The 22,842-nt window shown below is 39.6% G+C and overlaps 1 protein-coding gene across 5 annotated transcripts in view; it reads right to left on the bottom strand.

The window, feature by feature from the left end:
- Nucleotides 1–22,842, bottom strand: part of macrod2 (mono-ADP ribosylhydrolase 2) — a 390,748-nt gene that overhangs the window by 3,646 nt on the left and 364,260 nt on the right. For 2 of the 5 annotated variants that reach the window (XM_044213250.1, XM_044213246.1), the window contains exons 11-16: nt 22,264–22,323; nt 17,287–17,325; nt 16,806–16,850; nt 15,339–15,479; nt 14,622–14,687; nt 368–406 (exon numbers count right to left, since the gene is read on the bottom strand). In XM_044213250.1, the coding sequence (XP_044069185.1) occupies nt 368–406; nt 14,622–14,687; nt 15,339–15,479; nt 16,806–16,850; nt 17,287–17,325; nt 22,264–22,323 (390 nt within the window). Of the gene's footprint in view, nt 1–367; nt 407–14,621; nt 14,691–15,338; nt 15,480–16,805; nt 16,851–17,286; nt 17,326–22,263; nt 22,324–22,842 lie in introns of all 5 variants that reach the window. The other 3 variants (XM_044213245.1, XM_044213249.1, XM_044213247.1) reach the window with 2 other exon arrangements.

Here is a 22,842-nt window from a genome sequence, read left to right as displayed (position 1 = left end):
TTATAGTTACTCTGTAGCTAACAAGAACTTTCTGACATCAGGATTGAACTAGATGTGAACACTTGAGTGTATAATTGTAGTGTTTTGTAAACCTCAACAAGAATCTACATTACAACACTGACTTCTGATGCTGGCTGGCCTACTGCTGAAATTTAAGTGCATCCAGCATATAATCAGAACGCTAATATGTACTGTGATATGTTATGAATGTAGACAGGTATGTTGACAGAAATATCCACCTGTGAGTAACAGAAGCAGGAAAACAAGAAACGGAGGAAGGGATGTGGGCAGCAGTGGCAGAATTTCAGTGATGCGTCACAGTGCCCAGAGTGGGTAGTTCAAGGGGAAAAACATGATCTTTACTCACCTCCATTGCTGGTGTCAGTGTTGTTGATCTTAGAGACATCTGTAATGTGGAGCACAAATAGATATGGACGTGTAACTCATCTTCAATGTCAATTCATGCATGCAGATGCAGTTGATAAAAGACTTAGGGATTCATATATGAAATAATTTGTGCAAGATTACTTTGCTTTTTTAGTCTACCAAGTCTACTCTTGGTAGTTTTTATCAAATGACTTTCTGCTCAAAAAAAGTAGATCATCCCAAAATCAGACCAGGAATTTAAGAACAACTTCATACTCATGGCCTCACATTTACATTTGTCGTTATGTTTAACAGTCTCTTATGTCTGGAAATTCAGTGCCTTCCTAAAGACTTATACTTCAAAAAAGAACAAAACAAATGTGAGAAGGGAGAGAGACGCATGCAAAATTAATTACAGACTGCCCCCCCACACACATCCTTCTCCCCTTCTATCCTCCCTGTTACCTTTGTAGTCACACAACTCCTTCGACACTCCCTGAGCAAACCTTGACGCTTTCTCCTTTGCAACAACAATCATCCAAACAAAGCACACCATAAAAATAACCACTCTCCCCAGGCAGTCTGGCGATGATGTAAACAAATACACTGGTTAGGCACGATAGAAGAAAGTGTAGAATCCAAAGTGGCTTCAATGTTCTGTATGATTACAGTAACTGCCGTCAAGGTCATTTAATCCCTTATAGAAAAGCAGGTTCCTTGGTTGTAGAGTAGACATGGGGCATTAGATACTACTTTTGCTTCACTGGCATTTGGACCTGTAGGCTGCCAGCTATGGAGAACATGCATTACACTGCTTCTTCAACATGAAACTGATTCAATCTGTTGCAACACTTTGGAATAAAATTTCTTCTTCCTGAGACACCTACCGGGACTAAAGAATTGTTGAAAAGCAGGAAGGATGAAGCAACAACAATCTCATCCTCATTTTTTTTTTTTTTTTTTTTTAGGCATGGAACTGTCCAGGGGGCAAAATAACATTGTGTTATTTTACGCAAAACTATTGAAAGGATGATTTTGAATATTTACAACTTGGATCTTATATTCATAGTTTTGGCTATGAATATAAGATCCAATCATCGGTAATGATAACATTATACTTACTGTTCACCTGAACATTTGTGTTTCTTGCCATTTCTTGCTCTGCTGTTGTGGCGATGCCATTGTGCTCCCAGATCTCAGCAATGACTTTGAGTACATTTTATTATAACCAATAGAAATGGCCAACATCACGAGAATAAGAATAGAAGTTGTAATAACCCGTAATTATCCTTTACTATTTTTTGCTTAATCATAAATTAATCAAAGAAACAGATTTACAAACAGTAATTTATTCCATCACTGTAATGGAATAAATTGACAGGAAACATGTACACACACATTGTACCACATATGTTCGAGAGCCAGACATATGGCGTCAGTAGTGATGTAATAAATTATGCATACACATGAAGTGATATGCCATGCATTAACACTTTTCCACATGATCACTTTACGGATATTAAAGCTGATGGCGGGACATGTGGAAAGTGCTTGATGTTGCTACTCATGTTGGAACAGAGCCTCCATCATGTCTGCCTTTTTATACTAGCTAGCATAGCATGCCTGTGTGCAGCAGCAGGTGTTCACTGAAGCACTGGCCTCATTCCAGATGCTCCTTTCTTCCTCTCTCTCAGGTAATAACAACAAAGTCTGGGTGCTAGCATAGCATCCTCTTCCTCTAATATCCAGCGCTGATCAAGACAAAGCAAAAAGCTCAGTTCAACTGCTTGCAGCCCCAGTGTCCCCCACCTTCCTGAAGCTCAGAGGGAACCGCAACGCTGTCTCGCTCTCTAATTTGACTCCTGTGTGCTGACAGTAGTGGGGCTATCATTTAGGGGAGGATGTGTGTGTGCTGTGGTAAACACATATACAAAGATGGGGGGAGAGAGAAAAACAGACCTCTGTCAAGGTTCTGGTGAAGGAGAGGCACAGTCCACAGAGGGCTGATAAGGAAAAGAGAAAAACAGTAGACCGAATTGACTCCCCGAACAGGAAACTAGACAGCTTACACCAGTAGTTCTTAAAGCTGGAACCCTGTGGGTTCCTTGACAGAGTCTCCCACCCTCCATTTTTGTATGTTAATTACAGAATTTGTATACGTATGGGTTATTGTGGGGGTCTAGAGAAAGAGGGTATCAAATACTTTCTCAAACGTTTTTTATGTCTTCTGGCTTACACTAAAATGTGCATGATATTTCTCCATGAAGATGTAATGAGAGTTTAAAAGGCAATCTGATCTGCATTTTTTCACATATTAGAGCTGTAATAATTTTATCTTTTTGTTATCTGTCCCATTGTCATGATGTTTCAGTGAAGGTTTCATAACAGATTAATTTACAGGTCATGCAGGAGATCAAAAACATTTAAAATATTTGCCAAACTTTTACATTCTTTAACTTTTCTTGTCACTTCAGACTTTCATAAGTTCAATGAAAACATGCTGGAGAGAAAACCCCTCAGTAGCTCAAGAGGGCTGATGAGAATGTGTGTGTGTGTGTGTGTGTGTGTGTGTGTGTGTGTGTGTGTGTGTGTGTGTGTGTGTGCTCACATAAGAGAAGGGAGAGGAAGGAAGAGAGTTGTGCATAAGTCACCCTCGTATGCAGACAAGCAGAAAATTACATCCCCATACCTTCCATTCATTTATTAGACAAGAGGTAGTTAGTGTTTTGTTGGTCAGCATTAGTGTACTGCACCATAATATTCAACCATGACAGAAAATGTGTTTGAACTGGACAGCAATGGCAAGTTAAGATTTTAAAGCACCATATAAATAAATGAAATATATTTGATTAGCTGTAGTGTTTGTATGATACGTTTTCTCATTATTTCGCATCATCCTCGAAGAGCATTTGTGGCGAACAGCAGCAGTTCTGCTTCCACACCACTCTTAATGTTCTTGTCATTCTAGCTCAGTCAGCCCACATGGCAGCATGGGAACCGTCTCTGCTTAATGTTCCAGACAGGAGCCTTGGGCAGAAAAGGAGGTTCCTTTCGTCCCTCAGCCACAGGACATCTCCCTGTCTTTCATTCAACTCCTCTTTTCTTGAGCAGTGAATGAATAAAAAACAATGGAGGTGTAGAAGTGTCTGTGCCCTACAGTGTCAGTTCCCCAGGAGAATTTCTTCTGTTCATTTGATCCCCAAACCGTGGTGTGGCGTGCTGGTCTGCTGTGACTTAACAGGTCATGGAGCTTTGATCCCAGCCAGCTCACACAGGTGTCCAGCTGCTCCCACTCAAACAATAGACATGACCCATCACAAAAAAACCCCATTAAAACTGTTCTTTCACTTCCCAATAGTTGCTCAGTATCGTTTGCTAAAAGGCCACTAAAGTATGCCCAAATTAAACACACCACAATTGAAAAACATTTACAGACTGAATCTCATTCACTGATTGCATAAAGTATTTCTATTTTACTTGAGTTGATCAAATATCTGTTAAAAACTCTTTGGTTTCTGCGGCTTTTATGAAGCAGGAGGGCTGCTGCTTGCTCAACAGCATTTCATCTTGAGAGAATAAGATAGGAAAATGTCAAGGTCAATACCAGTATCTATTGAAAAGCACCATTCATTTCAGGAGATGAGAGCAGAATTAATTTCAGTAGGTAAACTGGGTGGTCTATGAGGGACTTGCGCCTGGTCTGCATTGGGCCATGTATATTAAACAAGTATCAAAGAGCCCCTCATTGAACTTTGCATGGGCTAATAGCTTTGGGCCTGATATGCCTACTGCAAAGATAATTAAAGATGTCCCCCTGCTTAAGCAAAACAAGAGTGGGTGGACCTCAACAAGTGCCAAACCAAAAGAACTAATGAGCTGGTAAATGTGGAAAAGCGCCCATTTTCATATGTTAATGTTACGTTTGTAGTGCAGGCTTGTGGAAATAGCTTAGCTGCATGAGCTACCACTCTCTAAACAGGAAAAAGGGGATTTTGTGAGGAAGGAGGGGTCAGCGTTTGATAGCTGGAGTTTTCTTTGCTATGAGATGGAACACTGTCTGACAATCTGAGCCAATTAAAGAGCACTGAGCTGTGACCTGCAGGCTAGGGAGATGAAAACAAGTCTGCTCAATAAACACTGTGACCGCCCCTCTCTACTGCTATCCTCCTGAAAAGCCATGAGGCTTCATTAATATTCCGCCTTTCTTCTCCCTAAGAAAAGGCCGAGGGGTTGTGGACACTAAGTAGCATTGTCCTCCCCTGCGGGTTTGGGTAACCTTGCAGTGGTGGCTGTGGTGGGGTGGCTCCAAGTTGGGTCAGGGTCCTCTAAACAGACTGAAAAGGCCCAAGCTCATTACACAGGCCTGGACCATCCTTGACAAGATGAGAAAACACAGAGTATTTTGAATGACTGAAAAGAGAACAGGACACCATCTGCTTTGGGGTTAAGCTACAACTCAGAGAAAGTGAAGATGATTAGAAGACAGAGAGAGATGGCAGGAGAAAAGAGGGGGCACAGTTGACAACATATGTTGCAAAAAATGAAGGGAAAATGACCACTGGCAAACCTTTGATAAAACACAACAAGGGCTGAAAGAAAGTCAGTAAAAGTGTTGTCTCCACTGGCAATGTCTCATTCTTGATCTCTCTTTTTACACTTTTTCTATTCCCCACTTTGTCCAAGGTAGTGTGAGACAGTCACAGTAAAAGAGCGTGAATACTGAGATATCCTGAGATGAAACTCGAATAACTGATTAAGTTAAGATGTGAGAGAGGGAGACAACACAAAAATAGACATGGAAGGGAAAAAATGCAAAAGAGGCCTCCCCCTTGTGTGACCTACATACCTGCTAAACCTGCTGTCAGTGGTGGCCTGCTCCTCTCTCATCACTCACTGAATTACTTTACATAATCTTTAGACTCTCCCTACGCTGCTAGCGGGCCTGCTGCGGGAAGCTGCTCACCTCTGTCTTCAATACCTATTGTGGTTTACTATATCAAGGCACAGACAGACAGTCTTGCAGGGGACTGGTAAATCTGACACAAGGTGATCTGGCTAACCCCTGTGATACATTAAACTGGGACACACCACAGCTCAGGGAGGTGTAGAAGCAGCATGTTTATGGAGGAAGGCCTGGGTGTTTGTGTGTCAGATAAGACACACGGCTCGGGCCAGCTGACTGATTTGCAGTTATTAAGTGATGCCTCTTCTGGGCAGCTCAAGGTTTTCCACAGGAGATCATGGATCGTACTGGTCAATATAATCAAAGCGCTTGTCTAGACTGCAGTGAAAACCAGGAGCCCTGGCAGAGCAGCTGTCTATCATTGAAAGGTCAGTAAGAGAGCAGCTTGATTGGTAGACCTCAGTAGAAGCACGTATGAGCAAGTATGAGTATGTGTTAGCAGCATAGTGAGGGACTGATAGAGATATAATATAATATATAATTTAGCAAATGAAGATGTTGCATCAGATGTTACTACGGTGACAATTTTGTTTACATGATTTTACTTCACTGCTGTTTTTTTTGCCCAGCGTTGAAGTTATCGATTATCGAAATAGTTGCCAATTAATTTTTTATCGATCAGTTTATCGACTGTTGCAGCTCTAATATCATGTTATATTGTATCTCATTGCATCATAACCTTTGTGCATTCTGAGTGAACCTGGAGAGATGACATCTGAAAAATACTAGCTGAGTTAAGCGCACAATGACATTTGTAATCCAAAAGGTTAAAGACTTAAAATCCCAACTGTCATGTTTGAGTCTCAAAGACCATTGTTGTCAGTAACTCACTTGGGTTTACTTCTGTTTCTAACTGAAGTAGCTCTACTATCAAATCTTCCTCACTGGCACCAGGAGACAGGCATCCCATACAGAGATCACTCATCGCTCAAACTGTGTCTTTATGTGTATCTGTGTGTTTTTAAAGGATGTGTGTGTGACAGAGGTTGCCTCTCTGCTGGCTGACAAATTCTCACTCTGCTTAGAGTTCATTAATTTGCCATTTTTGTGAACTAAACAGAGAGGTGGGTACAGGATAAGAGAGCTGATCAAAAGAGGAGCTTCAAAAGAGGACAGAAAACGTGTGTCCCTTGTAGCATGAGTGGTGGAAGAAGTATTCAGATCTAAAGTAGCAATACCACAATTTAAAAATACTCCACTACAAGTAAAAGTCCTGCATTCCAAACCTTACTTAAGTAAAAGTATGTAAGTATTATCAGCAAAATGTACTTAAGTATAAAAGTAAAACTTCTCATTACACACCAGAATGGACTACCTGTCCATGGTAATGGATTACCTTTTTATATGTTATACTATTGGATTATTATTACTGACGCACTAATATGCAAGCAGCATTTAAATATTGTAGATGACTGAGGTCGAGCTAATTGTACTCATTTTATATACTGTCAGGTGGCTTAATTTACTGTGTAACAATGCAGTGTATTTTATAGGATCATTACAGGTTTTTAAAATCCTAATCTGCAAAGTAACTAGTAACTAAAGCTTGATAGATGTAGTAGAGTAAAAAGTACAATATTTACCTCTGAAATATAGTGGAGTCGAAGTATAAAGTAGCACAAAATTAAAATACAAGTACCTTAGAATTGTACATAAGTACAGCACTTACTTACTTAGTTACTTTAAACCACTGGATGAGGCCCCCTTTCTTTTGTTCAGAAGTTGGCTTCTGGGCCACAGGTGACCAACATAATGTCCTGTATTAATATTATTATTGTTGTTGTTGTATAAGACATTACAAAATGATGGAGGGCGCTGAGGAATGATGGCAAAGAAGCAAATTCACTCAGACTCCAAGGGATCAACAGACTGTGAAATCATTTCAATATTTAGAAAAGTGAAAGTTTTTCATATTGAAATCACCAGGAAACAGGCTCGATTTGATATCCAGTGACCTAAAATTAACAAAGCACGTCAAAACAAGGAGTCAAATGAAGTTTAAGAATGAGGAGCAAAGCCAAATGGAATTCAATGATAAAAGCTGCATTAGTAGGATAAAGATAAGACTGTGGGTAGTCTCCTCATGGCACTCACACACAATACCTCAGCAGGGCAGTGATTGGTCTAGCTGCTGTTCCTGGACTTTCACAGTCAGTGTGAAAAGCTATAACTCACAAGCATAGCCTAATGTCTTCAGCCAGTGGCAGCTTGCTCCCTGAGGAGCCACTCAGTGTTACAGTATACAATGTTATGCCAAAAGTTAATTGTGTGCTGACAACTCTTAGCCACAGGAAAGACCGCTTTGCTCTTCAGAATTAGATTTACATCACCAGTATCCCATTGTTCACTAAAGACCAAGACAAAAGGGCAAAAAAACAACCAATTAAGCAAAGCTTCAAATCCTTTTTGCTTTTGCAGAACATAAATGCAAAGCGCAAACAAATTCTGAGAGGAATATACCACTAAAGTCAGGGATAAATTATTCAAGCTGCTAAAAAGAAGAAGGAAAAAACTCTCTTTTGATTTGCAATGGATTACTAATAAATTCCACTCTTTGTACTTGATGCTTTAACATAAAAGAGCGACCACACAGGGTCACTGTGCTGTGATAGTTTTGTGTGTACCTTCATATTGCCAATAGCAAGTCTGCTGGATTTCAGAGGAGCCATTTGTGTCGGCTTGTTGTTTTGTTACACTAAAGCTGTACCACTGGGGGAGTAAAATACAATGAAATCAATAACATTCCGCAAATAACACTCGCAAACAAGAGAATAAAGCCAATTCTCATGACAGTTTTTAGAATGGGATTTGTTGCACCTCTATTGTCATGCTTTTTTTTTTTATTGTTTGTGGATCTTACAAGGGAGAGAAGTGGGTACATGATGTGCATGTGGTTTTTGGGCACCATATGGCACTTGTGGATGCAGCTGGGCTTTCTGCTCAGAGCTTCACATACAGTGAGCTGCGAGCGGTTGTGGCAGAGGCACAGCACTAAATAAAACAGTCACAGCCATCTATACTTAACGCATCCTGGCCACCACGGGAAAAAACATTTGGAGATAGAAACTCATGAAATCAAGACAATAAAGTAACCAGAAACAAGTGAAAACTTGTGGAAAATGAGGATGAACTGGAGTTTAGTTGAGTTGCTGTGATGTGTTTTTTTAACAACACAACAGGTCTAAGAAGAGAAAAGGAAACAAAGAAAAATCAAGGGAGAGATGAGCAGTGGGAATGTCAGCTCCACCAGCCTCTGGGCTGATGTAATGGTGCCTTGTCTCTCTGCTGTGTTGAGATTGTTGTGATGGCCTGCTGGGTCTGTCTGTCTCTCCATCCTCTTTCTCATCCTTGTCTTCCCTGCAGGGTCCCTCCTGCCTGGCTTTAGTATGCCATTACATGTAGAGACCACCCCTCTAAAGTATTGTCTGTAGTGTCCTTCCATAGTCAAGGAGCTGTTTACATCCCACAGTCCGCCTCTAGCAGTGGCCAGCTTTATTAAAGGCAGGGAAATATAAGGATCATTCGTTGATGTATTGAACATTCAGGCTCCCTCGATTGCAAGGTTGTCTGTGCTTTATATTCAGGTATATTTTGAAGAGCAGAAGTATAGGAACAGCACTGTCTTGCACACAATAAACCTTATTCAGGTTTGTGCTGGTGCATTGCATGACATGCAAATGCTTTATAGACGAAACTTGCTCAGTGTTTGATTGGAAAGAAGGATGAGCTGCTGTTTACTCTGTGGCATTGAATCTGTGCAGCCATTAAATCTTACCTTTGGAGCTAAGACAATAGCTATCGACTCCTGTAGGAGAATCACACTGCATGAAGGAAAAATAATTTATGTTCACAACTCAGATTTATTTATTCCTAGCTTTAGGCAAAGACAGTCTTATTTTAATTTATGGGCATTCCATGCGCTTACTGAAGCAGGTGCCCACTCTCACAAGTCACCAGAACAAGGCTTGCTGGATAGATATTTCAAACACAATAACAATATAGCCTCCATTTCCATTCTAAAGTGTGTTATGAATATTCATAAATAAAGGCTTCAATTTGGGGAGAATATGAGAATCTCATTGCTTGTGCAGGGAGATATCTAATACATGTGATTGATATAGTGGAGTGCACAGCCTGATTTAAAATACAAAATCTTTCCTCTGCCAACCTCCTTACATATCTCCTCTACACAAAGATATTTTAGAGAGCTAAATAAAAACCTCCAGAATATAATATTTGTTATATACTGTTTGGATCTTGTGGCTCTTGGTTGCTTATAATACTGTATTAAATTTAAGTTATTTGTAGAGCTAAGAACACAGGACTAAATGCTTAAACATAACTGACCTGCAATGTAAACAACAGATGGCATAGTTTGGTAATATGAACTGATAAGACATCAGCAAATGACCTGTGCAGCATCCTACATCCGTATCTAATTTAAGGGAATGTGTGAAGACTGAATAAATGATTACATTAACAAGTTATAATGATGATGAGAGGGAAAATGAATAAAACAAAAAGCTGTTTTCTTTAGCTTTGTATTATTTAGTGTGACTGAGCTAGGACTGAGATGCTTAGCTGTTATACACACTTCCATATGTGCAATATTGAGCTAAGTGAGAACAGCAGGGTGGCAACAGATATTGCCGACAACTGGGAGCACAAGGATATAAATGTGCAGATGCAAAGGATGGTATTTGAGAATGCTGTAGCAACATGTCTGTCTATAACACATTCTGCAATGTGGGATCACTAATATTTAGAGTGTGACCTATTCCTTATGAAAAGAGAAGCCTCCTGTTCCACAATGTTCCAAGGACTAGAAGGTATCAAGCTGATAATTTTGAAATCAAATGCATCCACAGCCACTAGTGCAGCATAGCTGGTTTGATGTCAGCTACAGTACTGCAGATACTGCTCAGAGATCTATGAGTCAATATACACGACTGAACAACTAACTTAACAACAATTTAGAAAGCATTACTCTAACAGCATTTACCGGAGGATCAAAGAGAAAAGACTGCAAGAGGAAACCAATTTCTTCTTTCTAAATTGTTTTTCCTTGCCTTTGTGTTTAAGAGCATCAGATTTATCTTTCTTTAGCAAGTTGGCAATGATGGCTCATCTCTAAAATGGAGATGTATGAGGTGACACTGATAAATACTTCATTATAGCAAAGATTTATAATTACATAAGAGGTGTATCTTCACGGAGAAATTAAGCCCAGTAAATGTAAATAAGGCTGCTGCAATATTTGTTCATTTGATTGGCAAGATGTTGCTCAAATGTATGAATTTGTTTCATATATGTCCAAATTTGCCCCAAAGCTTAACAATTTTCTATCTTGCCTGAATCAGGGTAAGCTCTTCTCCTGTTTCTGTCTAAACACAACATCAGACAGCCAACGAGGTATGTGAGAAGAAAACTAAATTAAAGAATGAGTACAAAACATACATCACCAAGAATGTGTACCTGCACATTACTACTTGATTGTGAATATAAGACGATGTCAAAAACATAAAAAATAAGGTAGTACGTAAGACTTGCTGCAAAAGACCCCAACACAAACACAAACACACACACACACACACACACACACACTCTGAGTCACAAGTAGATGTATGCACGTGTGTGTATGTGTGTAGCAACCTCATACTGTCCACAAATTGTTTGATTCATTACTCATTCCTCCTATCATTATGAGCCATTTTATTACTCCTTTCAGTGAAGCAGATTTAACCTCTATGGCCATGAGGTAGCCTGATTACAGTTATTATTTTTAATAAAAGGTATTGGCTCGGGAATCATTTGGTCTTGTCCTATGAATAGCTGGTTACGTGTGGCTAAGCCGGGCTGTGTTGGCCTGCATGAGATGCAATATCCGAGACAGTATGGGTCTGCACTCTGTCCAAGGCCCTGTTCCTCTATACAAAAGGAAATCTGCCTGCAATCAGGAATGACACAACTGTTTACTGCTCGACAGTGCCACCACAAAGCCCACAACCCATGGTAACCCTAGACAGTGACAGACACTGGCAGGCTCAGGCAAGACACAATCAACAGGCTGGAGTGAAGCTTTCCAGTGATGGAAAGCCTGTAGTGTTTGTAGGACGTATTCCATTGGCTTTTCAGAGAGGATGGAGAAGGCTATCTCAGCTAGATCTATCTGGAATGTTCACTCTCAGCCTAAATTAATTGAATGTCAGTCAAAGAGAAAGGGAAATGGAGGTGAGGGAGTGACTCAGACCTTTGTGATAGTGCAGTGGTGGGAGTGAGGTGGCTGGGGTTTACAAATCTAACCCTCAACTTCTACAGAGAATACCCTTAATCAGTGACAATGCGAGAGAAAAATGGGGATAAATAAAGAGATAAAGAATAAAGAGATTATCCCATGCGGTTAACGAAAAAACAGAAATGTTGGCTATGCAGAACGAGTAGAGGAATGATCCAAGCAAAATGGCTGGCCTCATCATGGAAGTCCACTGGAGCTGCTGAATGCTAATGAAGGCTAAATATATGGCAACATGGCTAAAGCAGAGACAGATAAAAAAAGCTGTACAGCACAATTTAATATAAAGTTGACTACCTTAAAAGGTGGATTTATTTCCTCTAAATACTGTCTTTTCTTTATGAATTAATCAATATTTTTCTTATTGTCACAAAACCAATACCCTGTCTATGGCACTGAGCCTCGAGCCAATTTGTTCCTCCTGAAAACAATGATGAAAATCTTTAAAAAAACAGGTCACAAATATATAATCTCCTTTTTTAAAAAAACAAAAAAAACAGGCAAAGCCATTTCTTAAAACAGCCGAACACTTTAGTTTTCAACAAATGTTACTTAAACAGGAGTAAATAATGTATTTGTTGAGGACTATTTTCAGATGCGGATTAACACACATCTGATGCTCTAATGAATATTTCCAGCAGCAGTATAGTGTATGTGGAACTGACTGTAAATAAACTACAGTGCCCATGTTCATGAAGGATCAGATCACCCAGTGTAATGGTTTGGCTCATTGATGTGTTTTTAATAGTAAACAATGGAGGTCTCAATACACAGGAATAAGCTATATTTGGCTTTGGATACACACACAACACTTTTCAAGGGATATAATATAGAATATTGCCAGCCTTATTCATATACTAAGCAACTGTTTTGAAGCACAAACAGCCACTACTAATCCTAGCTACTCGCTAAGTTAAGCTAACTGTGCAAATCAAATATATTTTGGGGCGTTTCCGCTTTTGGCAGTGACAGTAGAGAGAGACAGGAAAGGCAGAGGAGAGAGAGGGGAAGACATGCAGCAAAAGGCCCGGGCCAGACTCAAACCCAGGCTGCTGTGGTAAAGACTCAGCTTGGATATGTGGTGTGCGCTCTACCAGGTAAGATACCGGGGCGCCCCTAGCTTCAGATGTATTAAAGAGTAACTACACACTAGATTTTGATCGGAGGAAAATCATAGCTACACTTTGCCTATTTGGGTTAAAAGTGTCTTGAACAGTAGTACAGTTGTCACAGTTGTACGTGTGACTACATCCAACTGTGATGTTGCATGGTACTATAGTGCGACACTACATCATTGCGGCGCAGGGTGTGAGAAAAGAATGTTGTTACCACTAGTTGTCAGGGCAAGTAGGATTATTAGACTGGGTGCAGTTACTCTTTAACAACCAAGACAGCAAGAGGTAGCTCATGTGTCTGAGAAACATGACTGTCATCTGTTTTGGGGTTGCACAAGGGAGCTGCCTTGGTCAATTATTATTCTCACTATACATACTGCCTGTCTTTTGGCAATAAATGAATGGATGTGCGATCATTTCTTAAAGTTAAATGAGACAAAACTGAAATGCTACTAGTCTGCCCTAAAACAACAAGAGAAATGCTGTTTAATAATCTGGGGAAACTGACTACCTGGATTAAATCTGAGGTTACAAGTCTTGGCGTTATCTTAGATTCAGATCTAAGCTTCAAGTCCCAATTAACAAGATGACGAAAACATCCTTTTCCCACCTTAGAAACATAGCTAAAATATGACCATTTATAAATCAAAAAGATGCTGAAAAACGGATTCATGCCTTTATTTTAAGCCGACTTGATTACTGTAATGCCCTTTTTATTGGCCTCCCGAAAAAAAACACAGAAAGACTTTGGCTCATTCAAAACTCTGCAGCTCGGCTATTAACCAGAACCAGGAGGAGAGAGCACATTAGTCCAGTTTTAGCTGCTCTGCACTGGCTTCCTGTAACATTTCAATTTGATTTTAAGATCGTCCTCCACCTTATATACAAAGCCCTTAATGGGCCAGGACCAAGCTACATTGCTAACTCCCTTGTTCACTAATTGCCTTCAAGAACACTACGATCATCTGCTGCTGGTTTATTGGAGGTTCCAAGAAAAAGCACTTTAATTTATTTTTATTATAATTGTTCAGTGGGTTTTATTTTCCATCTTATGTTATGCATTCCTCATTTCTATCTTATGTTTACTATTATCAAGTGGGTTTTATTCGCCATCTTATTTTACATTAATTATTGCATTCTATCCCTTTTTTATGCTCATTCTATGTCTGTGTTCTTGTGATGCATTCTATATATTATATTCTCATCTTTATGTTATTTTTAGTATTATTATCAAGTGGGTTTTATTTTTTATTTTCCATCTTACTTTCCATTAATTCTGGCATTCTATCCTTGTTTTTATGTTGTATGTCTTTTTTTATGTGAAGCACTTGGTGCATGTAATTTCTTTCTTGTAAAACACTTGAGCTGCATTTCTTGGATGAAAGGTGCTATACAAATAAAGTTTATTATTATTATTATTATTATTATTATTAGATCTTTAACAAGCTTACACCTAAAGGCAAAATTAGTAATTTACATGACTGGTAAAATAATCAGTTCCCAGTCAAAATCTGCCCAAAAAAGAACAATGCCTATTCCCTATAGCTATGATAGTCTGTCTTAATTTTGGCTGTTTTCTTAGCACCTCCATCATGGCTTCCAGAGATGTGTTATGTCACCTGAGGCTCCCTGCAATTCCTAGTACTTCCTGTATAAAGTGATGATACATGGGTGATACAGTAGATCTTAGATAGGCTGAGATTGATTCCAGGGGAAAACCAGTTTGACAAACAGCAGATAACAAAAACAACACTGACCGCAGTAATTCAATACACAAAAATATAAATACACCAGAATTGACGAGAAAATCGCATTGATAGAAAGTCAGTCATTCAGACTCTCAATCAGGTCAAATCAAATCAAATCCAAGCAAATCAGATCTTACCTTCCATCTCCACAGTGGACTTTGCTGTGTCGTCGTCTTCTGTCTTTGCAGCAGGCTGCTCTTCCTCTGCTGGAAAAAGGAATCAAAGCTGTGATGTGTGTTACACTACAAATTAACATGACATCAGTGTCTTTGCACACAGGTGAGCACACATATGTGTCTGCAAAAAGAAGCTTGAGCTGTCATGTTTTCAATCAGATCAGCTTTGTTTGTGTGTGTACAGTATGTGTGTTATGGTTGCCTTAGTGTGTGTACGTGCTGTAGACAGTGATGCTCCAGTGATAGAATATTTTATGTCCAATCTGTAATACTGTACACAATCTGAGCCCAAATTTCTCCTCACTTGGTTCTGCTTATTCTGTGCTGTGAGATAAATTTGCATAGATTCAAAAACTGACAGGAAGAAATAAAAAACACTCTAGCAACACCATTATTGTTCATTTTTAACATTCCATCTCCCAACCATGTAATTTTAGACTGCTGGTAAACCAAAAATGCAAACATCTATGCTTTCATTGTGTTATGCTGTCATTATGTCAGCCATCAGGGTTTCATGCATTGAACTGACTGCCTCAGATAAAATACAATTACTATCAGGAAATCAGACAACCATCTAAACCTTTTTCAATTTGGTATTAATATTTGTGACTGACATTTTGTGTACCTCAAGTTTTTGATGTAAAAGGAAAACAACTGCATGTACCCTTATGTACATACCTTTCTCTTCATCTTTATCTTTATCGTCATCGATGCCTTTGTCTTCACCTTTGTCTTTGTCGTTGTCAATACCTATATCTTCATCTTTGTCTTGGTTTTCATTTTCATCGTTATCCTTTTCTTGATTTGGCTCCTTGTTTCCTAAATTTTCAACATTGAAATATAAAAAGCAGTAAGTTTTGAAGGATAAATTCAGGCATAGAGAGTCAAAGCCTTCACATTAAATCCTGTAGCACATGGCAGTAAACATACCCATACTTCATTATTACTGACAGAAATCTCTCAGAAACATTTTCACATCAACAGGTTGCTCTTTTCCAGTTTGAAAGGCAAGGTGGTTGACAGGAAAATAGGAAAAACTGTCAAAAACTTTTAAAAAGCCATGTTTTATGAAGAAAAAGTGCTTGCTTTAGGTTGTATAAGCTAGTTTAAATGTAGATTTCTAGATTGCTAGTGTTTGCTAGGGTGTGGTTTCTAAAGTTTGAAGAAAAAGTCCTAGTGCTAAAATGATAAAATATGTATAGTATTAGTAGTAAAAGAAGAGGTAAAGGAACAGAATACTCGTGGTAAATAGACGTGCTAGTAAAGGTCTGTGCACAAAGATTGTATTTTAAGTAACCAAGACCACATAATTGAATAACATATTGATCTGTGGTCTCCAGTTTTCACCTGCCACACACACACACACAAGAATGATGCAACTGCTGCATTTTTGGCTGAATTAGCCTGCAGGTGTTGTTTTAAACTGTATACTGTGGCTCCTCCTCGCTCCTACCTCTCTGTTTGTGTCTCGTGAGAACGTAATTACATATCTCAGGTCTTGGATATAATCCCAGGGCTGCATTGGTATAACTCTCTCATTGAATATCTACAAAATTCATGTTCAGAGAGGCTCTATCTGTCAAATCTTTGTCAATGGGATGGGATTTGAATAAAACAAAAACAGAAGAGAGGTGAGGCGCTGCTCACTGCCAGTATGCAAATGCAGAATCTTAATTATATGCCAGCAGCACAGAGGATATTCGGAGAAAGAAAAATGGTTCTAGCTCAAACGTAATGGTTGGCCCTTTGTAACACACACACACACACACACACACACACACACTCAATTCACTTGAGGCTCTTGTTGTTAGCACAACAAAACACATCAGAGTCTCAGGGTCTGTTCATGCAGCCTGTACAGATGCATTTAGAGCATTGTATACTAGTTATTCCTCTGCTGCTAACAAGACTGATCAGGTGGGATCTTTAATCACACTCTGAGCTGTGAAGTGAAAACCAGAGCAATGAGCTGCACGTCGGTCAGCTCATACAATTCCCATCTCCTCTAGAGATAAGAGTCAGATCAATGTGCACCCCTTCCTTCTCAGTGAGTGATGTGTGGAGCAGTGGCAATCTGCACACTGACAATAACACGTAATCACCTCCCCGTCAGTGCTGGAGCCTTGACTTGTAACTGTACTATACCTGGGTTTTGACTCGCCATCTCCATGTCTTCCTGTCCCGCAGCATCTAGAAACACAAGAGGAATTCAAAAGAGTGGAAAACATTTGAGTTCAGTGCTAGTGCCTGGAGTTGAATTGACTTGGCTTTCGATATCACCTCAAACAGCCTTTTCATTCCATCTCTTTGTTTAGCTTTGTCTTTGTACTGCAGTATGAGAGCAACGGAACCACAAAGACATGCATAAATTAAGTGACAAAAAAGAAAAAGAATGAAGGAAAGAAGGAAAAGAATGTCACTTATAAAGCCATACATAATTGAGGGATTTCTTTGTTCCAAGCTTCTGTGATAACAGAACTTTTTTTTGTCAGAGTGGTGGCACACAGGATGGAAAGACTGAACTAGAGCGAACAAAAAAATCAATTTTTGATGACAAATGACATCAAGAAGCACTGAAAGCCGAGGGGCTTAGAACATGTGTTAGTGGTCTGTAGAGCTACATTACCATTGTCACCCTCTTCTTCATCACCTGTTTCCTCTTTACCTGAAAAGGGAGGGAAAGGAATCATCAGCCAAACACATGCATGAGTGTCAGTCGTTCATTTTGAAAAACAAAGCTACCAGTCACACTAATGATCACAAACTGTTCATCTCTAGGCAAAGGATTCATCTTGTGAGAGCTGGCATCCCATTAAACGGCAAAACTTCCTGTCTAGCTCCTATTTCACTAGCCTCACTTTCACAATGTGTTTTTACATAGACGGTTGATAATGGGGTTTTCTGTCCATGTTCTAGGTTATAAGGAAACCTACTACTGCACTTGCTAAGAACATCTGAACAACTCCTTAATTTGTTTGAAATATAACAGTTAATTTGTTAGCAGTGCTAGCAGGAGCGTATCTATGTTCCCAGGGTTCTATGTTCCCCAGCTCAATATCCTGACCTTTCAAAGGGTTTGTTTTTCTCAGCAATGTTTTTTCCCTAGGTCAAATGTTCACTGATGTTATACTTGAATTTGTGGCCAAGACAGTTGACTTTAGACAATGACATCTCCACAGTGGCCAAACAGATTTTTACCATTCAAACTGTATTTGAAATGTCCATCTACCTTTGTTCTTTTGCAATATGAACTGCGAAGGTAGCCCTTATAGCCCTTTGACATCAGACCCTGGGAACATGGGGATGAGCCCTAATTAGGCACAATGGTGCTTTGAGCTAAATGCTAACTTTAGCATGCTAACATGCATACAGTGACAATGCTAAAATGCATGATTAACAGGTAACATTACAATGTTTACCATGTTCATCATCGTAGTTAAGTGTGTTAGCATGCTAACTTGAACACAAAGTATAGCTCTAAAGAGGCTAAAGAGGCTAAAGGGAATGCCATTAGTTTTGCAGTTATTTGGTCATGAACCAAAGTATTGGACACATTAAAACTGTAGCCAGCATGGCTAGAAATAGATTCACTATAATACTATAGTATAGTATTGTAAATAGTATCACTATCATATTATGAAACATGATACTCAGTAGTATATTTTCAGAAAGGTCCATAAAAAAACTTTGTATAAAAAAACTTAATGAGGCTTCTGTTTTTTTATACATATCACTGGAGAATGACACTCATCACACTATACATACAGACATCATACTTGCTAATCAAATTCAAACAAAAAATTAGAGCACCTGCCCAACTACAACTACCTACCTACTTTTTATGCACAAAAGGTAGATTTTAGTAGTGACATAAAATAACTTTAATCCCTGCATCATATCGGTAACCCCCACCCTCCTCCTGATCCCTTTCCTTACTCTAACACATTCTCATACACACACACGCACACACACACACACACACGCACACACACACACGCACACATAAACCAATGACATTTGGGACAAATTGAGTAAATGAAAGCCATGACACCAATAAGAGAACATGCTCTACAATGGCTATTGTGCAGCTTCTATAATTGCTTTTTTAACAAGCTGTAGAGAGAAACCATTTTTTCATATCTATGCAATTTTGCCCTGCACTCAGAACAATAAAAATGCCAGCCTCTATTAAATGGGGAAAAGGCCAGTTCTACCAGTGCTACATGTTTGTCTCAAGTGCCTCTGTCCATCACGAAGAATGCTGGTGACACACAGTAGATGGCAATCCTTTCTATTAATCATGACTGGCATTTTGAGATGGAGCCACAGACAGGGGGCTGAAAAGAATACTTCATTGGGAAAAACAGGTTAAGATGAATGCTTTGTTGGCCATGAGGTCACCCTAAACCTTTCTTCTGCATTTAAAAATGATGCATGGCTGTTGTATCCGTCTAAAGTGATCCCAAACAACAATATATGAGATATGACAAAAGGCTGAATGTAATTTCCTCCCTGTTATTTGATCATTTGTATTTGGCTTATTGAATGGAACAGTATTCAATTTGTGATAAAGAATGCTAAGGGACAGATTGTGGATAAACACACATATACACACATAAACTAGAGAACAAAAGAATCTATGTAGGGCAGATGTGATTTATAATGGCTTCCACTTAAGTTCAATTAGAACAATGTCTCTCCACAAAGTAAAAACCCAACCAGCACCTCCACCAGGCAGCTCACTCATGTGCATCAAACAGCAGGTGGCAGCATTGTCACAGCTTTCCTACCCAATACTCACTGTATTGAACTGTCCTCACTGTGAATCAGGGTCTGACATACTTCACACAGAAGGGCTCCAGCCAAAGTCCACACCTCAAGACTTTTAGTGTCAGTATACCCATGAATTCCACTTTCAGAAATATAGTGACTAAAAGGCAATTTTAGGCACTTGCCTGCACTTGTGTTGAATGAGCAACAGCACTGTAGTGTTCACACACACTTAAATGATTTATTTATGTCAACATCAGATTCAGGGGTACAGTATCACAAGGACATATATCTCCTCCCCCAGCCCTGTCTCCTATTGCTTCCATTAAAGCCAACTGGAGCAAAGGACAAAAAAGATAAAAAAGGGGGAATTTGAAAAATTCATGAGACATGTGTAAAGGAAAAAGGGATGACCAACAGCTATCATTTAAAGACCTTTTGCATGTGAAATGTGTGTGTGCAAGCAAAGTGCAAGTGTGTTTGTGAGCGATGCTTGACAGGGTGCCATGGTGTAAAAGACGGCATCCCATGGAGAGGCACACTGTCTGTCCACACATAGTGTTATTAATCTGCATGTCCATCCACGCTTGGTGCCATCTCTCACCATCTCCCCCTCTCTTCCTCGGGTCTTTCCCAGAAAGCTCAGGGATGCCAGGCAAACAGACCCAGCCAGGCATTGATTTCTGGCTCAATGTTCACATTTTACTGTGCCCTGTGACATCCACTAATCTCACTAATACCAATCTGATATCAAATAATAGACACTGTGGGGCTGCCTGCCAACTCAGGTGTGCTCTAAAGAGGCTATACTCCACCCTGGACCTCTGTGCCAGCATTCGCCTCTGTGTGTCACCCACCCTTTCCCACTCTGTCTCTTTTTCTTTCTATAGCAACTGCATGCTGTGCTGTGCTTCTGTTTCATGTGGATTACATCACAACATAGCTCATCACACACACATACATACACACACAGTTAATCTGTAAGGCTTTTTTGCAAATACACTTCGGGGTTATATGTTGGCTTCTTTGAAGAAGAATTGAAATATTGTTTATCAAATCTGAACAACTCCTGTTGGTCTTAAAGTAAATATAATTAGAAGTTATAATTTATATAGCACTTTAACATTGAAAAGTCTTATGAAAGTAGGACATTCATTAGACATTTATGAGACATTAAGTGCTGAGAAAAGATAACAAGAAACAAAGTGATAAATAGTGAATTAACACTAAAAATTAACACTAGTAAGTATGTTGATGTTGACTGATGTTCAGAAGAAGATAGAGAAGTTGTTTTTTTTTTTTTTTACAGTTGGGTGTTTGAGTTCATTGTGTGCTTTTTACTGTTTTCTTCCTTCAGTCCACCGAGGCTGATGAAGCATTTTGCTCGTGCAGTGACAAAACAACTGTAAATGTAGCAGTTTGTGGGACAGTGCAGCCCTATAATTATCTTCAGTCCACTAACAAGTGTATTTATCATGGAAAAACAGTAGAGAAAGCTTTGATGTTTTCTCTTCATCAGTGCCATGCCTAAAAGCCCCTCATGCCTGACCCATGGGCTGGGGAGAGTGAATCCCCTGAGGAGTGAGATGGATGTGATGGATCACACTGAGGCATATTGACAGACACACTCCACCAACTCTGCTGCAGAGTGTAATTTATTCTAAAAAGTGCTCCACATATTGACTATACCAAATAGGTGACCTGCTTTTCTGGATCTATAGACAAGATGGTGAAATATAGGGTGTTTTCGTTGAAAGATCTTACACAGGTGTACAGAGGTGGTACGAGACTCTTATAACGTCTGTCTCACATAGCTGACAGTCGGTTTTTGCAGCTCGCATTTCCTCTGCTCTGTGCTATCTTGACATCTGAGTGTTTTCTATGATTAATCCTTCCTATGTGCTACATCGAACCAGACCTAACCTTTACAGTGCAGGCAGTACAAAATCATTTCATTCCCTTCCTGTGAGAGAGGTTGTCTCAAGGACTGAGTGTTCCAATGCTAGAAAGCTGTGCCAAGGCCTTTTGTGAATGGATTAGTTACTATTAAGCTGCCGGGCCTGATAAATTAGGATTTATAAAGATTATTACAAAATACTTATGCCCTCCTAATGCTGCTGATTGAATTTGTGAATCATATTGAATTACTGCTGTGGATTATGGAAAGGTATGTTGAATAGGTGGGGAGAAAAGACTTATTGTGCTTTGTTTAACAACACAGAATGTATTGACGCCCTTGAAGTGTCTGCACTATCTAGTCCAGCCTTTCACAATCAGCGAGAGGATCCGTTTCCCCAAAGAAAACAACCATGCCTGCTATCTTCAAAAATTCCCTGTAACCTTAAGGCTTGAAGACAAATGTATGGTGTACGATTTTAATTGCCTACTAACACCCTCCAGTGTAAGAATCTAATTATCTTTGGTCCATCGTATCGGAGAAGCCTATAACTGTTTCAATATTACACATCCAAAGGGGCTGAAACTGCAGAATAGCCAGATAATGGCTTCTTAAACAAGTTTGCCTCTAAGAAAACATTCTTTTAAAAAAAGACCAGCCTTCATCTTGTATGCGATTCCCCTAAGAGGAACTTGGCACTAGAGAGCAGAAGATTACTGACCAAGAACACACTTCATTACTTCATACACACAAAACAAATTATTAGGTAAAAACATATCAATGTAATGTACAATGTTTCCTCTACCAATAATGGTACTTGGCATGTCCAAAACATGCAGTCATCATTAATAAAATTAGAATACAAAGCAAACAAACACACACACACACACACACACACACACACACACACACTAACACAGTCACAAATAGGCATACCTTTGTTGCTGTCTTCACTTTCTTCCTTGGTTGTGGATTTTGTAGATGGTGGTGTGTTATCTATAAATAAACAAAAGTATATGGTGATTTACAGACGTGGGAGTGGCACATTGTTAACACCATAAGGAATGCGAAGGGCATGACACCTTGTCAATTTCAACTGTTAGATGAGAGATGGTGTGAGAAAAGATGACTTTTGGCAAGCCAACTCATCATAGCAGTGATTATTCTAACTTGGCCATTCTGTCTCGGCTGACCACGCTACAAGAGCCTGTGGGACAACTCAATGGCTTTTACACTGTTTTGTTTTATACCTGCCTGACAAAAAAAAGACTCCTGTGGGAGAGAAGGGAAGAATGTGAGGCTTTGAGACCAACTCCAGAGCACAGTCTGGGACAAAAGCACCATTTCATGTGAGAATGGCAGTCATTCGAACCTTTGAATAGGCTCCAGGCTGCACTGATTCAAACTCTGGCTGATGGAGCAGAATAAAAGGCCATTTCTTGGCACCGGCGCAGAGGCCCATCAAACAAGGCCAAACTGGACCAGGGCAGGGCTGGCATGATGATACAACAGAGC

Source organism: Siniperca chuatsi, linkage group LG11 (genome assembly GCF_020085105.1).
Source record: "Siniperca chuatsi isolate FFG_IHB_CAS linkage group LG11, ASM2008510v1, whole genome shotgun sequence".
Classification (NCBI taxonomy): Eukaryota; Metazoa; Chordata; class Actinopteri; order Centrarchiformes; family Sinipercidae; genus Siniperca; species Siniperca chuatsi.
The sequence above is the reverse complement of the archived record's forward strand: the minus strand, read 5'-3'. Positions and strand labels throughout refer to the sequence as shown.